This window comes from Xiphophorus couchianus, chromosome 2, assembly GCF_001444195.1.
Source record: "Xiphophorus couchianus chromosome 2, X_couchianus-1.0, whole genome shotgun sequence".
Taxonomy (NCBI): domain Eukaryota; kingdom Metazoa; phylum Chordata; class Actinopteri; order Cyprinodontiformes; family Poeciliidae; genus Xiphophorus; species Xiphophorus couchianus.
In genome coordinates, this window is record NC_040229.1 from 8,386,572 (window position 1) to 8,406,998 (window position 20,427).

At 37.7% G+C, this 20,427-nt stretch overlaps 1 protein-coding gene across 1 annotated transcript; it reads left to right on the plus strand.

The window, feature by feature from the left end:
• The first annotated feature begins 734 nt into the window (after window positions 1-734).
• On the plus strand, window positions 735-18,504 carry aars1 (alanyl-tRNA synthetase 1). Its single transcript, XM_028003787.1, has 20 exons — window positions 735-856; window positions 2,649-2,806; window positions 2,910-3,098; window positions 3,181-3,326; window positions 3,689-3,880; window positions 4,153-4,297; window positions 6,356-6,501; window positions 7,239-7,347; window positions 7,554-7,704; window positions 8,110-8,234; window positions 8,997-9,141; window positions 9,209-9,387; window positions 10,040-10,153; window positions 10,232-10,438; window positions 12,095-12,279; window positions 14,362-14,470; window positions 15,288-15,401; window positions 15,472-15,678; window positions 16,602-16,715; window positions 17,780-18,504. The coding sequence occupies exons 2-20, from the start codon at window positions 2,663-2,665 to the stop codon at window positions 17,957-17,959; spliced, it is 2,901 nt and encodes a 966-aa protein (XP_027859588.1). The 5' UTR covers window positions 735-856; window positions 2,649-2,662; the 3' UTR covers window positions 17,960-18,504.
• Window positions 18,505-20,427: the final 1,923 nt, after the last annotated feature.

The following is a 20,427-nucleotide window of genomic DNA, read 5'->3' on the forward strand; positions in this document are numbered from 1 at the left end:
TTTTTCACTGGTATTGTTAAGATTTTATTTTCAAACCAGTATGTTATATCCAAATATGCATGAAACACTGCTGAATATGAAGAATATGTTTAATTTATTTAATGTCAATTGGTTAATTGATTTATTTATTTGGATTACTAAAGTATTTATATCTCAGGACCTTTTTTTTTACACGTTTATCATGTTACAACCACAAACATCAATGTATTTTTTAACATTTATATGATGGGACAACACATCAATTTTACTCAGTTTTAAAGCAGCTTCTGAACATTTGTTTCCCAGTTAAAGGTTCTAAAAAGTATATTTAAAAAATGCTGTGAGATCTGAATGAAAAGATAAGCAAACGAAAATGGGCATGGAGATGATTAGCAAGGAGGAAAAATAATTTTATTTTAAAAACCCAATCAACTCGATGTGTAAACTTATGATAATAAGGAATTCTTACATTTAAAAAAATATTAATTCAAAAAGAAAATATAATACACATGTAAATAAAATAATTAAATCCAAACTATGAGTTATAAAATTTTATTAAAAAAAATAAGTAAGCTATAAATAAATAAATCAAAGCTGATTTAGGAGTAAGGTGCCGACGTTGACACCTGCGTCTCCTCCATTGCATCAGCCGAGCCGCTGAAGTTTGTGCCACTGATGTGGCGGGACGGGCTAAAACTGACAGCAGCATTGTCCAATGGGAATCGTGTACTGCTGACGTAGCGCTGCCCTCAGACCAATCAGCGGTCTTCATGGGCGTATTCGTTGGATTCAGGCTTCCCTTTTGGCCGAGCAGCGTGGATCAAGGCGGTGATTCTGGGAGCAGAAACCGATTCATTCTGTGATAACAGCGACTTCTGTGAGTATTATCATAAACCTCTGTGTAAATACACGGCAATAACCAGTTTGTCTGCGCAGGTTACCTGTGATACATGTGCTCCGAGTTAATGAATTTAGCCTGGAAAAATAGAGTTAGCCCTTCAAGGCTAACTAACATGTTAGCTTGCTAACGTCAGGTCAGCTTGTTTCTCTTCGACTAAGAGTGAAAAAACAAACCGTTAAACCGGTTTAGTGTCATTTTTTATATTCATGTTGTTGTATAAATACAGTTTATGGGTTCTGTTGTTAGTTTCCATTTCTGTTCAGAGAATTAAAACACTTTACTGTCTTGAAAATATCACAAATGAGCTTAAAAAGCAGTTTTAATAAACCAATCACTATGCAGCATGTTTGTTTATTCAAAGCCAGAAAGAAATTAGATACTGTACAATTTTAGGTGATTTCTTCACACTTCATAAGACAGAAACAAATGTACTAAAATACAGAAAGGAAAAAAAAGAAATGATGTAATATGTAAATGAGTGGGATGAAGAAAAACGTATTTTCTCCCGACATTCCCATTCCTTTGTAAGTTATGTGGCTACTGCCATTTACAGCTTGGTATGATCATAAAATCCTACTTTATGTAAAACTCACATGTTTTTGAAGTACAAAGAGATGCTGCTGTAAACTTTTATAAAACTAATGAACAGTATAGTAAATGTAATGCATTATATCATAGGAAGTATGTAGCCCTGTTGATAATTGAGACACTGTTTGGCTGATTCTGAGTGATTATTCCCAATAATCTAATATCTGACACAGTATCTACACCAACAGCATTTATATTTATTAGCAGGTCAAATCCCCGATGTGCTCCGTCAAGCTACATCCTGCAGTAAACCACAGTGGGGTTGATATTTCCATCCCATCATAAACAGACCCTGTAGTCAGGACAGGGACAGCAGGCTGTTTCCCATCCGACCCGTTTGGGCCCTGCAGAGCAGATGAGATCTGCTGTGAGGGTTCCTGGTTTTCCACAGATTTTCCCCTGGATTATTAATCTCTGCACCTTTTTAACTCCACACAGCATGATTTATGCTGAAGCTACACTTGTATAGCCACAATTCTTTTTATTCACTGTGGAAAAAGCCAAAACATTTGATATAAGAATACAAATATTTATCTAATTGGATAAAAATAAGACAAAATCAATAAATCATCTTGTTTTACTTACGTTTTTGGTGCATTTTGCAAAAACCTTTTATTAAATACGTTTTAACTCACAACTGTGCTGTGTGAAAATGTAGTGAATTTAAAGGTGTGGTTTGCACGCTGCTGAATGAAGGGTGCAGCTAATTGCATTGTTAAAACTCGACTGTCGATGCCAAAAGGAAAAAGATGAGACTGTGCCATTACCTAGCAACCCCAGTCGAGCCTAGTCCGTTACCTAGCAACCCAGCATGTTTGGACAGCTGGTTTTGCCGCTACTGGAAAAGACAAGAGTTTTGTTGTGGACTTACCATCCAGAAACCTCTTGCCGCATTCTTGTTGGTTGTGCAGGAGGCTCTATTAATGCTTTTCAAAGAAGTACAGATATGTATTTATGCCTCTGTTTGAAGCCACTTTTTGTGTGTGAATGCAAACCCAGCAACGTATTTGGATTTAAAGTGACAAGACTCCCTAAAACAGCTCATTCTGAAAGGAGCTCAAAGCAGGCAGAAGTGAGCAGAATGAAATCTTATTGTCTAAGAGTCATTTTGTGCAAAAAATGTAATGAACATGTCTTGTATGGACCATTTACCTTGTTACCTTCCTTTTTTGTTCTTCAGAAAGCTGATTCAGAATGGATTCGTCTTTGAGTGCAGCTCAAATTCGGCAAAAGTTTATCGACTTTTTCATCCGTTATGAGCACCAGTACGTTCACTCCTCGTCCACCATTCCTCTGGACGATCCCACGCTGCTGTTCGCCAACGCTGGCATGAACCAGGTAGAAGCCGGGAGATTTCCAACCTTTTCTTCTGACTATTATTAAACTGAAAGGAGAGCAGAGCTCAGAGGTGTTTCATTTTGTCGTTTATTTTTTCTGATAGTTCAAGCCGATCTTCCTGAACACCATCGACCCGTCTCATCCCATGGCCAAGCTGCGGCGCGCGGCCAACACTCAGAAATGCATCCGTGCCGGAGGAAAACACAACGACCTGGACGACGTCGGGAAAGATGTCTACCACCACACCTTCTTTGAGATGCTGGGGTCCTGGTCCTTTGGGGACTACTTTAAGGTACGGACGCTTGTTTAGTCTGTCAGAAATGAGACGAACTGAAGATGCAAAGTCCTCGACGATTTCCTCTTTCTGCCCTCAGCAACTGGCCTGTAAGATGGCTCTGGAGCTGCTGACTGAGGAGTTCGGGATTCCCATCGATCGGCTGTATGTCACCTACTTTGGGGGAAACGCCGACGCAGGCCTGGAGCCCGACCTGGAGTGCAAACAGATCTGGATGGATCTGGGGTGAGTCTGATTTTTAACTTGCTGTGATATTTTAGATGCAAGGCTTTCACCTCTAACTAAAGAAATTTATATGTAAATGTCAAAATTCACACTGAAAAATAAACATAGAACCCTAAAAAACCTATTAGACAGTTTATCAGCAACAAAAAAGTTGATTTGTTGGGGCTTAGTTGCATTTGAAGTGGAGTTGATACCGAAATAAAGATGGCGGAACCATCCCAGAACAAGAAGGAGAAAAAGTCCAAACAGAGTCCGTTGTGGTATTCAAAATGCATTGTATGCGGTTCTGTTCAGAAATATAAACACACTCCTTAAGTTTCACCTTAATGATAAATCCATTTTGTTGTGCGATGTTGCTGCAGTGTGGACGAGGCTCGCATCCTGCCGGGAAGCATGAAGGATAACTTCTGGGAGATGGGAGACACCGGCCCCTGCGGCCCCTGCAGTGAGATCCATTACGACCGGATCGGAGGGAGAGACGCGTCTCACCTGGTGAACATGGACGACCCCAACGTGCTGGAGATCTGGAACCTGGTGTTCATCCAGTTCAACAGGTAGGTCAGGTCAGACGTACCAAGCAGCTGGGTTCGTGCTAGAAATGATTCAAAATGCTTGAATTTCAATTTGGTATTTTAAAGGTTTGGAAAGTGCTGGATTTCTTTCCAAAGGCCTTGAAAGTGGTTGTTATTCAAACTGCAATCTAATGTTTGCTGGAAACCTCAATAAAAAGACAGACACATTTTTTTCTCATTGTCTGAAGTTTAGTCAGACTAAACTTTTCTTGTTTTAAGTCTGTTAGAATCATTAAAGTCATTTCTATTTGCAGAGAGTCAGAGACGGAGCTGAAGCCTCTGCCTAAGAAGAGCATCGACACTGGGATGGGTCTGGAGCGCCTCGTCTCCGTCCTCCAGAACAAAATGTCCAACTACGACACCGACCTCTTCGTCCCGTATTTTGAGGCTATCCAGAAGGTACGAGAAAACACCTGGATTATTCCTCACCGAAGACACAAACTGTAACTTTAACAAACATCAGAGGACTTTACTCACAAAAATCAGGATGTGTAAAAACAGATTTTAGGGTTTAAAAGATACAAAATGCCATTCCTACAGAAAGAAAAGAACTAAACCTGTTACAGGTAACCAATTAATGGCACTATAAACTAAAATGTAATTTCCATTATGATGATTAATATTTTTTGAAGAGCAATTTTGTTTACATACATAAAATAATAACAGAACAATAAATACGTTCAAAATAAAAACAAAAACAACCAAAGCAGGACTGAAGGAATTATGGTCCTTTAATGTTCTTCTTTTATTGGATATTAAAATATCTTCTAGTTCCAGTGTTTTTACGTAACTAAAGTTTATTCAATTTTAACACTAGAATGGCTTGAGTTAGGCCATTTTGACATATACCTATTTCGGCTTAGATAGTCCAACTGGCCTGAAGGATTTTATCTAGCAGGTGCTTTTGTTCAGTAAATAGGGCCATTACCTTAGAAGTACCCTGTTAATGGCCTCAACGCATCTCACAGTTGCACAATTGTTCCTTAGACTTCGACTTCGACTGACTTTGTTGTCATTTTCAATGCACAGGGTGTATACAGAACGAAATTTCGTTGCATACGGCTCAGGATAATGTTTGAGGTTCCAATGTTGTGAGTAAAATAAAATACAGTATAAAATATGAATATAAATCTAAATATAAAATATGAAGTGCAGGACTGACAGTAAAATAGAAGTTATTTAGCTCTGTACATGTGCAAGGTATAAAGTGGAGACCAGTTTTTGAGTGCAGTCCAGTTAAGAGTTCAGCAGTCTGATGGCAAGTAGGAAAAAGCTGTTTCGGAACCAGGTGGACCTGCACCGGATGCTGCAGAACCTCTTTCCAGAGGGCAGCAGGGAGAACAGTCCATGGTGGGGGTGTGAGGGGTCACTGATGATGTTTCGGCCTCAGGACACGCATCCTGCATCGATGGTTGACCTGACACTTCGCCCTTTTGCCTGAGCTGGGTATGGAAGGTTGTTGCCGAAGCAGTTTCTCCTTGTGTGCCTTCTTCTCACTCACATGAGAGTTACCGAACTCTTTTGCAAGCTCAACCAGGAAGTCCACCCGTCTCTCCTGCACCCCAATGCATGCCTGATAAAGCACATGTGCATTCAGTGCTGCCATGTCAATCATGTTTGCCAGGTTTGCTGACCAGCTGTCACATAGTGATGGAACCTTGGTCACCCCCCGCAAGATTATGACTGAAATAAATGCCATTAGTTCTTGTGAACTAAATAGGTGAAGCAGTCACCTATTTATCCTCCACAGCACAAAAGGCTGCATGCAAATTTGCATGTGCTAAGTCTCCCAGATTTCTTTTGCTTACACTTTTTGCATGATTTTTTTGAGGTGGATCAACACAATTAATTTGGTTAGTTTATTTCTAAACTGTCATGTTATACCCTCTTAGCTTTATTTCAAAGAGAAACATTACTAATTTCTTTTAGAAAAACCTTTGCATATTTTTTGAAACAGATTGTATGTTTTGCAAACTCTATGTACATTTGGCAAAATGACCTGGATAATGCAGCACAACATCATGGATCAGCTGCAAAAGGTCACATCTCTCCAAAAACACTTCATGTATGCTTCAAAACTAAACTGAAGAGCACTACCTACAGGAGATCTGATCTCCTGCAGGTATCATAGATACCCACCCCCAACATGGACTATTCACACTCCTACCTTCTGGCCTGACGGTCAACGGCCACATTTACAATTGAAGAAGGGATGCTAATTTGAGCCATCAGAGTCGTCAGGGTGGACTCCGGCCTTTTGGCCCTGTTGAGCCGATATGGGAAGGACTCGAAAACCGTATCATCGAGAGCAAACGTGGATTATTATATCATTATCACTATATCACTTGAGAATATCTGAAGCTAAATATTGTCGTTCTAGGACAACATATTTTTCAGGAGTGTGTTTTTGACAGCAGATTGTTCTGCAGAATAAATTGGAAATGATTTTTTCCTCAGGGTACGGGGGCTCGACCTTACACCGGTAAAGTTGGCGCTGATGATGTTGACGGCATCGACATGGCGTACCGCGTCCTCGCCGACCACGCCCGCACCATCACCATCTCTCTGTCGGACGGCGGGCGGCCCGACAACACGGGCAGAGGGTGCGTGGGAACCATTTTTTAAATTTTTAAATCTGTTTAGGTTTATACAATTCAAATCAGAACTTTAACAGAGACCAGTGATTAAACACAAAAACCAAGAAAACAGATTAATTTACAGAATTATCTGTAATCTATATACCTTAAAGACTTTCACCATGTTCCATCTAGAGATGCACTGATCCACTTTTTTCAAATCTGATACCGATATCTCTGGTTCAGTATCGGCCGATCTCGATCTGATACAGAAAAACATCATTGAATTGACTTACAACGTTTTTTTGTTTGTTTTTTTAATTAAATAATTTTTAATAATAAAGAAACAGAAACTAACAAAAACAATAGGTTGACTACCTTGGTCAAAAATAAAAATAAACCGCAACAAACCGTCTTTCAAAAGGTTTAAAAAGTGCAATTAGAACAGCTAAATATAATGTAAATTAATAATAAAGCATAGAATTAAACTGAGTAGATTTGCCACAGTGTCACCGATACCAATCTAGAATCTTTTTTCAATATTGAGACCGATACAGATATAAATATCCGATCAGTGCAGCTCTGATTAAAAAGATACATTTTTATTTATAAAGACGCATTTTTTCCATCATACACACCATTTCTAGTCTTTGTTTCCACTCAGTTGTTGACCTAAGTTTTTGGGGGGAATCAATAGTTTGTAGAATGTTTTAATTGTTTATTGCTCCACCTTTTCACCTTCCTCTCTGTGGGTTTCTGTCCAGCTACGTGTTGAGAAGGATCCTGCGCCGTGCGGTTCGTTATTCCCATGAGAAGCTCGGCGCTCAGAGGGGATTCTTCGCCTCTCTGGTGGATGTGGTGGTCGATTCTCTGGTGAGAGTTTCATCTCATATCTTTGTTTAATCTTATTTTATATATTAAGTACATATCGTACAGATGTAGGTGAAAAACAATGCTGGAAAATAATGGACTTGCTCAACTGAAATCAACACCGTGTGCCAGTCTATCTTTCTTTCAGTTTTTTTCTTTTCTTTTTTTACTTTGCAATAATTTGTGATAAATTTGCTATAAATCTGCAGGGCGACGCTTTCCCAGAGTTGAGGAAAGACCCAGAAATGGTGAAGGATGTCATAAACGAGGAGGAGACGCAGTTCCTCAAAACGCTCAGCAGAGGGCGCCGCATCCTGGACAGGAAGATCATGAGCCTGGGAGACTGCAAGACGATCCCGGGTGAGTTTGAGTTTAGATGCAAGAATTTAGTGAAAACTTGGACTTTGCTGTCCTGTTTCTCCTCTTTTTTTATCTGGAAATTTCTAAACATCTGGAGGATTTTACAGATTAAGATTTAATATTTGGGAAATCTGTTTTTTTTTTATGAATTCATATCGGCCAGCTAAAGTTTAAACAAAGCGCTGCTGGAACGGGCCGAACCTCAACTCTAATCTCTTATTGAGTGTTTCAGTCAGTTGTTTCACATTGAGAAAAGGTTGATTACAAGATGCAAACATTCATTATTCTTTTCATAATCCAGGTAATAATACAACAGTCCTGTGGTTGAATGCTTTGCTGCATTATGGACGTAGCTTCAGGTGTGTTTGTCTGCTGATGCTTTAACCGGCCGCCACGTTTCCCCAGGTGACACAGCATGGCTGCTGTACGACACGTACGGCTTCCCTCTGGACCTGACCTCGCTCATCGCCGAGGAGAAGGGCATGGAGGTGAACCTGGCTGCGTTCGAGGAGGAGAAAAAAGCTGCACAGGTGAGAAGGAAGCAGAAATAAAAACTAATCAACTTGCACACAATTATCAGTTAATGGTTTATTAAATTAAAATCGGTTCCAATTAAACTAATGACGTCCGCGCAGTCGTTCTCTTAGTGTTGGAGTTCAGCCGCCATCTACTCCAACATATTTTTACTCAAGTAAAAGGTTAAAGAAGTTACGCAAAGTAACAGTGAAAAAATATTTGGTAAAAATGTAATTATAAATCATTTTATGTTTCAAAATTATGAAATATTATCAGATGAAAAATTATCAAAAATGAAACATTTTGGTATTTTAAAGATTAAATTGACAATAATTTATACAAGTAACAAAAGATGACAAAATCAGGCAAAAATAAAATTAAAATTTTCCAAATCAGTTTCTTTAAATAAAAAACTTATGAAACTTTACCAAAATCTGCAGGTGTGTGTCGATTCTAGTGAATTTCTGGTTAAAACATGTTTGTTTTTCACTCAGTTGGCAGAAAATCCAGAAATTTTACCAAAGTAAGAGTAAAAATAGTCGACAATAGAATTACTCAAATAAAAGTAAAAAGTACAACGTAGTAAAAAATACTCCTAAAAGTAATTTTTTTTTTCTTTCCAAAAAAGTTGTTTAAGTAAATGTAACTAGTTACTACTCAACTCTGGATTTAAACCCTTTGGAGCAAATGATTTGTTTTGTCTTTGTGCTCTGACTCTCTGCCTGATTCATCTGTCAGTTTCCAGTTCAAACCTGTAACTTGTTGTGTTTTTTCAGCTGAAGTCTCAGGGCAAAGGAGCTGGAGGCGAGGACCACATCATGCTGGACATCTACGCCATCGAGGAGCTGAGGAACCAGCAGGTTCCGGCCACAGACGACTCTCCCAAATACAGATACGCCTCAGAGGAGAACGGAAACTACGGTTGGTGACGCTCCGCCGGCGTGCTCCGGCTGCGTTCACAGATGCTGACGGTTTCTGTCGTCTTAAGAGTTTCGGCCGACCTCCGCCACGGTGCTGGCTCTGCGGCGGGACCGGGCCTTCTGCCAGGAGGTGACCACGGGTCAGGAGTGCGGAGTGCTGCTGGACCAGACGTCCTTCTACGCGGAGCAGGGCGGCCAGACGTTCGACGAGGGGTACATGCTGCGGGAGGACGACAGCTCTGAGGATGTAGGTGCCACTAACGCAGTTAAACATGGACCGTTCATTATGCTGGGAATATTTGGCTTAAAAATAACATTTCAGATATTTTTTAATACCAGTTTTATACATTTTTTTCCACTTTCTTTTCTAAAAAAGAAATTACGAAATAAATATTTTCAAAAAGTGTTTTTTATTCGAGTTGTACGATGGAGTATTAGGGCTGAACTACAACAACAAAGTTTGCTGGATGATAAATTGTCCCAGAATTTATCGCGATATAACTGTACACTTCCTCATTTTGCAAACGAGCTTTCCTTTATTTTTAATCAATTTTATTTTAAAGATTAGAAATGGCAGAAATAAATTGATGGTTCTTTAAAAAACACTTTTTCTCCAGGAGGAATTTATTGAAAACTAAATGCTGTCTTTTTTCAGGGGGTCGTGTAACGTTTGCAGCTGTAAACGACTTTTTTAGTTGAAAGTTTTTTAATTAAATTTTATACAGGCAGAAGTTTTATTTAACAGAAAATAGTCAGATTCTAATCTCTGATCCGTCAATCACAATGAAATGTGGTTGAATATTTTCACTTAGAGAAGCAGTACTCGTTATTTTCAGTTCTCTGCTGGTTCTGGTTTTGACCACAGGTTTGCTGTGTTTATTTTCTTTATTTCTCTGTAGCGGATGGAGTTCACCGTGAAGAACACGCAGGTTCGGGGCGGTTACGTTCTCCATATCGGAACCGTCTATGGAACCCTGAAAGTCGGAGACCGGGTCACTCTGCATATCGACGAGGTGGAAAATCTTGGTTTTCTCATTCGTTCTGACTTCTCCATCTCTGCAGCTAGAAACGACAAACATTCGTGTTTCCAGGCTCGCAGGCGGCCGATCATGAGCAACCACACGGCCACGCACATCTTAAACTTCGCTCTGCGCTGCATTTTGGGCGAGGCGGACCAGAGGGGCTCCCTGGTCGCTCCGGATCGCCTGCGCTTCGACTTCACAGCTAAAGGAGCTCTGAGCACCGGAGAGATCCGCCGGACCGAGGAGATCGCTTGTGCCATGATAAAAGAGGCAAAGGTTGGTGAAATGATTCAAATTTAAGCTTAATAATAATGCTTTGATTTTTGGAATCTTGTTTTTCTTTAAAATCTAAATTAAGATCATCTAAACCAGGGATTAGTCATGATGAATCGATTACTGGAATAATCGTAAACTAATTTATTAATCAATTGGTCTTTAACAGGGAGCATACAGACTTCATTTGGTGAAAGAACAACACAGTCAGAGCAGTAATTAAGCCAAAACTGTACAAAAAATATAAAGATTTTGCATTTAATATTAAAAATCTTCTTTGTGTGTTTTACTCAAAACTCCTCCAATAGCAGATTTGGCTTCACCTGGTTCAAATTATGTAAATAAAATAAAATCTCCTTTTGAGCACCTTTTGCTATCCAATTATTAATAAAAATAAAAATTAACAGATTAGTAGACAGTACTTTTTCTAATATTGTGTAAAAAAAAAAAGGCTCAGATATAATAAGCAAATACAAACTGTATGTGGTGACCTAAATAAATTAGGTTGGTTTAAATTTTAGATAAGATTTATATTAGATAAAGTAAATCTGGTTAATTTAAGTTTAGGTTGGCCAGAAACTGACAAACGTAAGTTGGGCTACGTTGACAAAAGTCCAGTTAGAGCTATATAAACTGCGTTCTATGGAACTAAATTAGGGCAAAAAAATTTGTTCAAACAAAAAAATGTTAAAACTATATTAAAAATATTTTTGATACTACTTTTCAGTTTCAGATCAATTTTTTTGTTTTTTTTCTCCAACTTGGAAATTCTAATTTTGTAATTATGAAGGATGTCTGGATGGACCAGAACTACTGGTCCATCCAGACACATTGATCCACAGGAGTTTCAGTCAATGCTCTTTAGTACTACTTGCTTCTTTAGTTGTTATAATTCAGGGTTAAAAAGTTGTAAATTTGTGTGTCTTAAATTAAAGCCTTAAAATGTCTTAAATTCATGAATGTAGCCTTAATTGTGGCTAACTTATTCACGGATCTTGAATTTTGTCGTGGCAAGACTATTTAATCTCATAATTCCATGTAGGTTTTTTTTCACCTGCTCTTTCTATCTGACAAAAGTTGTGTGCGGACATCTTCACTCACTGAGTCACAGTCTCAAGGCCTTAAGTTAAGGCTAACAGTAAATAGCTGCTAATACTTGCTAGCTAGCTAGAGAGCCGTGTGCCATGTGAGAAGCACAAAAATAATTCCCACAGCCACAAAGAGACCCCAGAAATTTCACCATTTTGGTCTCCTGAATGTCTTTTGTACATCTCTGTTGTAATACAAGTCTTAAATTTTATTCATAGAGGTCTTTAAAAGCCTTAAATTTTAATTGAACTTTAAAATCAATCCATAAACGGCGCCATCTGTTATTATTTCAGTAAGCAGAGCATCACTGTGTGACATCAACGTTGTTCTTCTGCGCATTTGGGTCGCTTTGGGGTTGGAAACGGTTTGCATTTAATTAGTAGACTGAACAACGCAAAAAAAAAAGTAAAACATCTGAATTAAGCGTCTAGATTTGCTGTGTGAATATGAAAGTCCAAAACAAACCCTCTGAAGTTCTGTAAACAGATTTCTTTAATCAAACAGGAAAAACAGTCAATAGTTTTAAAATTGTAATTTTGTGATGAGATTTAACCGCTGGTCGCTCCGCAGCCAGTGTACGCCATGGAGGCCCCGCTGGCTGAGGCCAAGGCCATCCAGGGTCTGCGCGCCGTGTTCGATGAGACCTACCCTGACCCGGTCCGAGTCGTCTCCATCGGCATCCCGGTCCAGGAGCTGCTCGACGACCCCAACAGTCCCGCCGGGTCCCTCACCTCCATCGAGTTCTGCGGCGGAACGTGAGTAGAGAGCATGATTAGGTTGGATAAATAACATATCTGTTTGCAAATACAGAGAAATATGGAAAAATATGGCAGGGGCTTCAACAATAAATATATTAGTACAAAACAAAAATGACCAATTAAAAATATTCAAGAATCAGACTAAATATTAGTATCATGTTTGGTTTTTTATTTGTATTTCTTTTTTGTTTTGGTTTTTGTCTTGTCCATCTTCTGTCTGGGAGAGGGATTGGGTTGTTTTGCATTCTTGGTAAATAACATTTGTTTCTTTGTTCAAATACACATCAAAATTCATAAATAAAAATGGAAAAAATATTAAATAACCTGCAGCATCCAGATGTTTTCACAGCTTTTTTTAGTTCAGTTTCCTTAATAGGCTGAAGATGATGAAAATTTACTATTGTAAATATAAAATTTACCAATTATAATAATAATGTGTTAATATTTTTACCATGAAAACAAAAAATAAGATAAAATTATTTTATTTAACTGTAAAGTTTTTATTTCTTTCCAGAATAAATGACTGGCTGTTTCTGGAAGCTCAGTTGGGATTTATTGTTTTAATATATTCCATCATTTATTGACATATCTGGGTGATAACTAGCTACATTTACTCAATTACATTTACTTGAGCAACTCTATTAAGAGTATTTTTACTTTGCTGCACTTTTTTCTTTTACTTGAATAAAATACTTTACTCATCTCTAAATATTGATAAAATTCTCAGTTTAAAGATGACATCTCTCAATTTGATTTAACAAAGGTTTTGACTATTTTTCCACAATAAATCAATAAATGGGATGGAAATAGTTTTGTTTTCATAACTAGAAATAAAACAAACTTTACATCTTTCTTACAGCAGGTGGCGCCGTTGTTCCATTTTATGGAACGTCAAAAATGCTAAAGATTCACAAATTTCAACCTGCAAATTACAGAAAACCAAAAGATCTTTACTTCCCACAGCCAGCCATCACCATCCACAGTAACTCTTTAATTAAATGAGCTACAACAACATTTAATTTTCTTTAGTATCAATAAAATATTTTTGAATTTGAAAACTTAAATAATTCCAACAGGAAAAAAACAGCAATGAAGCAAGAATGCACAAGAAATTATGGGTAAAAAGTAAGTAAACTCCAAAAATACAAACATCTTCAGATAAATTTGGCAGTAGGGCTCAAATGATTAATCGGATTAATTGTGATTAATCGATTTTTGTCAACTAATTTATTTGTTAACTGGAGTATAGAGACTCAATACAAAACCACAAGCTGAAAAAACAGCATATGAAGAGAAATAATAAAGCCACAACTGTAAAAAAAAAACAAAAAAACATTTTGTATTTAAGATGAGAAAAGACCATTCTTTGTAAATATGTTTCACTCACAGCTCCTCAAGTGGCAGCTTCAGCTACACCTGGTTCAGATTCTGTAAAATAAATAAAAATCGACGGTCAGAAAATGAGCATCAGAAATAATAACTTGTATTTTAGTTTTTCTTTCTTTTATTCACCAATTAGTTTATGTAAAACAAACATTACAGACTTTAAAAAAGAGGGTTAGGTAAGAACAAATAGCAGCATAAAAAACAAAGGTTTACATCCAGAATATAATCAAATGGTGTCACGACAGAAAAAATGAAATTGTCTATACATTTGTGGGTTTGAATAAACTTTTTACTTTTAATCTTGGAAGATTTTTCTGATTTGCATCATTATTTTCCGATTCCCTAATATTCATTGATTAATGTAGTGGATATTTTGGGTACAAGTGGAAAAGGAGAGTCAGAAAAGTAAATAAGATGAAGAATTAAAGATGGTGCATGTTTTTTCTCAGCTTCTCCAACTTTCTGAGGCGCCCACAGCGCCCCCTTGTCGTCCCCACAGTCAGTTTCTTTAAAAGCTGACGATTGCTGCTGTATTTCTGTTATTAAAGTATTAAATTCCTGCTGCGATGCGCCTGATGCCTCCTGCTGTTGCTCTGAATCTGCCGCCTCTTCTCCTCCGTCTTCCTGCTGCTGCTTCCTGCTTTCTTATCTGCAGCTCGGTCAGTAACGCGCCGCTGTCTCCGTTATCCGCAGCCATCTGCAGAACTCGGCTCACGCTGCGCCGTTCGTCATCGTTTCAGAGGAGGCCATCGCTAAGGGCATCCGCCGCATCGTCGCCGTGACGGGAGCTGAAGCCCTGAAGGTCGGAGACTCGCACAATGCAAATTAAAAATATAAAAACAAATCCATGCCGTCTCCCACAATAATGCACTTATTATGTCGTCACCTTCCTTTTTTTTCTTTGCTTAAATTATCTTTTAGGAAAAAAGAGTTCATGATTCTTTTTAGTCTGTTTTCTGTCAAAATATTTTTTAGTACAAAAATTTTTAACTTAAATAATCTTTTAGGAAAAAAGAGCTGGTGATTTTATTTATTTATTTTTTTTTTTTACCTAAATCATTATTGATTTTTGTCTTCTTTTTTTTTTTTTTTTTAGAATCGGGGCTAATTCATTTTTTAGGGGAAAAATTTACGTGATTTATTTATTTTTTTTTTCCCTAAATCATTATTGATTTTTTTGTCTTTTCTTATCGATAATTTAACAACAAAAAGTATTTTTGAATTGAAAATTTTGCTTATTTTGTCCATTTTTATTGACTCTTCAGTCAAAAGGTGATTAATTAATTACAGATCCTGCAATAAAGTGAATTTAAAATTTGTACTGGAGTCCAACTAATATATAATATAATTATATTCTTATTTCGGTTGCTGATTGGCAAATTTTTTCTGAATTTAACAACAAAAGAATTGAACACAAAAGTAGGAAAAAGGTTTAATTTTTAAGTTTTGCTGGTGAAACTTTAATAAGATTGAAATTGGAGTTGAAAGGAAAAGTTTTCCAACTCTCCACCGACACTGAAGACATTTTATTTTTATTGTCTTTGATCTTCCTCAATGGATTTTGCTTTTTTCTTGTTTTTTCTTCTGCTTTGACTCTTTTCCTCCTCATTTTTCTGCAGGCCCATCGGAAAGCCGACACCCTGCATCTGTCCCTGTCCGCTCTGGGAGACAAAGTGAAGCAGCAGACGTGCCCAAACAAAGATGTGCAGAAAGAAATCGCCGACATGACCGAGGTGGGCGGAGTCTCGGCGCTTCAGAGCCGCTCTTTGCGTTTCCGTTTTAACGATTCTGTGTCGCCTGCAGTCCATAGGCACGGCCCTGATCTCTCAGTGGCAGAAGGACGAGATGAGGGAGACGCTGAAGGCTCTGAAGAAGACCATGGACGATCTGGACCGCAGCTACAAGGCCGACATCCAGAAGAGAGTCCTGGAGAAGACGAAGGAGGAGATAGAGAACAAGCCCAACCAGCCGCTGCTCATCATGGAAATGGAAACTGGAGCCTCAGCGAAGGTAAATGGCTGGATTTAATCACGCACAGGGTTCATAAAATACTTAAAATTACATGAAGTTCAATATGGTGTTTTTAATGTTTGAGAACTGCCTGATCCCTCTATAGACATGTTGCAGCGTCGCCCTGCTGGAGGGCAAAAAGCTGCTCGCTAACTCTGACTAGCATTGCTTTTAGCTGTTAAGTTCAGAACATAAATCTTAACTGTATAAAAGAAAGACGGTCGCAACGCTTTACTATTAAATTCAATTAGAAAACAAGGTCAGGAAAAAGTTTTAATTAAAAAACAATATAACAAAGGACAGAGAAGTAGTTCAGTTATGCTAGCTTGACTATGACAAACGTAACATGTAGATGTGCTGTGGAATTCTTTGTTTCGGTTCAGTTATAAAGTAAAAAAAATGACCTATACACCAACTCTGACAAATAATCAGTGGAGCATGTGCTTTAGTTAGCTAATCTACCACCGCAGTGTTAGCTTAGCTATTAGCAGTGGTAGCTAATTACCTCCGCGGTGTTAGCTTAGCTAATAGCAGTGGTAGCTAATCTACCGCAGCAATCGCTTATTAATAATCGCAAAATATCAAACTTTAAAACATAAAACTAACTGACTGAATGTTCTGTTCTTTGGGAAACGTTTGAGTGTCTTGTTTTTTTGTTGTTGAGTCCTGATGCATATAATGGCATTGTCAGTTGCTACGGCAACAAGTCAGCGTGCTGCATAACGTACAGAGAGAGTGAGAAAAAAAGTGGTTTTGAGTTGTTCTGTCATGGTTTTTCTGCGTTATTTTTCCCTTTGTGGCGCACTGCACTAAATTAATAATATCTACATCTGCAGGTTTTATTTTATTTAACGAATTGTTCCATTAACTAAACGTGGCAGCGCATAACATCCAACGTTTTACTTTAATTTTTTTTATTTCAGGCTCTAAATGAGTCGCTGAAGCTGCTGAAGAGCCAGTCGCCGCAGACTGCCGCCATGTTGTTCACTGTTGACCCTGATGCTGGTAAAATCACCTGTCTGTGTCAGGTTCCTCAGGTACGACACTCATCCATACAAGTCATTCTTTACATCTGTGCATTTTTCCACAAACTTGACCAAAAAATAACTTACTTACTTAAAACTGGATTTTTAGGCTATTTGGCATCAGATAAATAGGATTGTTTGATGCCAAAGATAAAAGTTTGACATATGGACCAACAATTTTTAGTTTTCCAAAGAATTAGTAACTAACAAATTGCCTTTATCTATTTTTCTACCAAATCTAAATTTAGTTTAGATTAATTTAGTTTATCTTAGTTTTGTTTAGAATCCATGAACTCATGCAGGTACAGTCTAGGTTGGTCTATCTTAGCCTTTATTGATTCTTAGTTGATGTTGATTCATGCTAATTCACTTTAGCACATGTGAAGCTACATTATGGCTACATTATGTTCTCTTTTGTAACCTTTACTTTTTTAATTTGCCTTAACTAACCTCATACTTTTTATTTATTATTTAGCTTTGCTAAAATGATCTTAGCCTTACTTTAGCCTATTTAACTTATAGTTTAGCTTAGCTTATTGTAGCCTCAGTAAAACTGCTTAATTTGGTTTATTAGATGATTTTTTTATTCTAGCTAAATTTATATTACTTTTGCTTACCAGTAGTTATCTTGGCCTAGCTTAATTTAATGTAGCTAAATGTAGTATAGCCCAGTCTTGCTAAATCTACATTTGGTTAAAAATTTATGCTCGACTTGTTTTGGGTTAATCAGCGTTTAACTCAGCATTGATTTTTTCCACCTAGGCTTCATTTAGTCTAGCTTAGCTTGCTATCTGAACCTTTGTTATCTAATTTTAGCTTGGTTGTTTAGATTAGCTCAGCCCAAATTAAGCTAACGTAGCTTAATTTTTATTAGCTTAGTTTAGCCTATCTATGCTTGTTTTGCTAATGTTAACTTAGCATGTCCATGTCCCTGTGCTACGTTTTATAGGAAATCCATGGAAACATGAAAGCTGCTTTAGAAATGTTGATTGTAGATACTTTGAAACATTTCAGGAATGTTTTGATTTTGTTTTTGAACAGTCCTCCCACTGAATCCCTTCCCTCTTCCTCTGCAGGATGTGGCAAACCGCGGCCTGAAGGCCAGCGAGTGGGTTCAGGAATTGTGCCCTCTGCTGGACGGAAAAGGCGGCGGCAAAGACATGTCGGCACAGGCGACGGGCAGAAACACGCAGTGCCTGCAGGAGGCGCTACAGATGGCTAACGAGTTTGCTCGACTCAAACTGGGAGAAAACTGAAGGGAAATACTCCATCTTTGTTTTCCTCTCGTTCTTTTTCTTCCCCCTGTAGGTCAGACAGAAAACTGAACCAGCAGAAAATGAGCCACTCGTATTTATTGAGTCTGGATGTAGCTTGAATATGAAGCGTCTTCTCATGCACTTTTACCTGGAAGGGGATGCGTTTGCTACTTAATTGCATGTTTAAGTGAGAAGAGAAGAAAAATGCTAGCGTTAGCATCTTGCTAGCTCCATGCAGCTTAGGGAAATTAACTGAAATTACTTCAGCTCCTGATAATCCGCCCATTCTAATACTTCCTCCTTTTGAGTCTTTACACCATTGACAAGTTTTGGGTTTATTCTGTGTATCATCTGAAGCTTAATCTGATCCAAACCCAGTAGAAACTGGTTTAACATTTAAAAAAACATAATTTTTTATGATTTTGCTGTCAAATGATTAATGATGTCTGTGTAAAATGATGTAAACTCCCCACTGACATGTAGAGTTTCTAATCATCGTTGCTGCTTCGTGTGGATAATGATGGAATAAATCTGCCTGGCGAAAGCGTCCGCTTCCTGTGCGGTTCATTTCAGATCCGTTGATGTGAAGGTCGCCCTCGGATCGCTCGCTGTGGATCGCCGAGCAAAAACCAAAAACCGTCTGAACTTTAATAAGATGGACGACAGTTAATGAGCCGCCAGCCTCTCCTGATGCAGATCGACGTTCTTAAACCAACATCAAATGATCTCAGGATGGCGACTCATTTCCTGCTCATAAACTTTCCTTCTGTCCTTTTTCCTCCCTGGTTTTCTTAAATTCTTTTAATTTCTTCCTGGTCACCTACCTTTTTCTTTTGTGTGCTTCCTTATATCCTACTTCCTTTGTGTTTGACCTTCCTTATTGTTCTTTAAAGGTTTGTGTCCTTTTTTGTCTACTTCCCTCCTTGTGTCCTTCCTTTCTTGTTTAATTCATTCCTTGTACCTTTCCTCTCGTCTTTGTTCCTTCATTCCTTGTTTATTTAATTCTTTTTTCCTTGTTTTAATTCCTTCCTTCCTTGTGTCCTTTTTTTCCTTTATACTATTGCTCTGTCTTTTTGTTTCCTACTTCCCTTCGTGTCCTTCCTTCCATATTTCATTCCTTACTTTTTAACATTTGATTTCCTTCATTATACCGTTGCTCTGTCTTTTGTGTCCTTCCTTCCTTGTTCATTACTTTTTTCCTTGTACCCTTCCTGTTTTCTGTCTTCTTTTCCTTCTTGTGTCCTTCCTTCCTTTATTTCATTCTTTCCTTTGTTGCGCCGTTCCATTGTCTTTTGTGTCCTACTTCCCTTTGTATCCTTCCTTTGTTCCTTCCTTCCTTTCTGTTCTTGTATCCTACTTCCTTCCTTTGTCCTTCATTCTTTGTCTTTCCTCATTTTAAACTGCTCATTGTTTACATATCAGCCATAAATTTGTTTTGTTTTTAATATTTTATAATCTGAAATGACTGTAAAGGTCGGAGTAAAGACGCGGCTCGGATTTTGCAGGATGAAATTCCCAGATGCTTCGTTTGAGTTTCATGAAGTTTTTATTTGCACAACAGCAGAAAAAACAAAACGGAGTGAGTCGCATTACAGATGTGCCAGTGGTTAATACACGAGTGCTGATGTTTCCAACACGTTAAAGGATCGGACCGGGCCTGGTTTCTACGGTGAACAGAACCGCTACAGATTTATCCTTCAGCAATAAAAAATAACTTTTACTGCAGCTATTGAAACGTTTCCGGTTGTTTTTACCAAAGATTCCCAAACATTTGCTTCTGTCTGCTGACGATGCTGCAAAATATGTAAAGAAAAATCTCATTTGTTTTTTATTCACTTTTCATTAATTATTACATTCGTTTAGCAGAAATGCTGCCTCATATCTTCTCATTTTAGTTGGCCAGGTGGTGGACGTTTTTATCATCAGGTAATATAATCTGATGCTCGTCATATTTTACCTAATGGTAAAACATTTCTCCTCTTTTGATAAGAAAATAGCCAATATGTTTTGTTTACCACACATCAAATGTTGTATCTACTGTATGACGGCATATTAGGGCCGTTTACATGGGGGAAAGAAAAGGAAGTAAATTAAAGCCAAAAAACTCACAAATTTTGAGATTAATAGAAAACTTTCAGAAAAAACAAGGAAATTTCTGAGTTTCACAATATCCTGGAAAACTTCTGATCTCAAAATGTAAGTTTTTGGTGGAAATTGACTCCTTTTAAAATTATTTTTACAGTAGCCTCGATACGCCTTCCTATAATTAATCTTCAAAGATAAATTTGACTGACATCCAATCAGAAAGATGAACATTAACGTTATTTTAACTTACTGAAATGTTAGATAACATTTAATAAGTTATTCTAACTTATATTTTATAATAACTGAAAATTTAATTAAATTTTTAAAATCTATTTTTGCAGTTTACTCTCATCTCTGGCTTATACAACAAATCAGGTTCATTC

Excerpts from the sequence above, each read along its gene's own strand:
- aars1 (XM_028003787.1), top strand. The coding sequence starts at position 2,663 with ATGGATTCGTCTTTGAGTGCAGCTCAAATTCGGCAAAAGTTTATCGAC. Across the intron at positions 9,388-10,039 it reads AGGACGACAGCTCTGAGGAT|CGGATGGAGTTCACCGTGAA; the intron begins GTAGGTGCCACT and ends ATTTCTCTGTAG. Across the intron at positions 12,280-14,361 it reads ATCGAGTTCTGCGGCGGAAC|CCATCTGCAGAACTCGGCTC; the intron begins GTGAGTAGAGAG and ends CGTTATCCGCAG.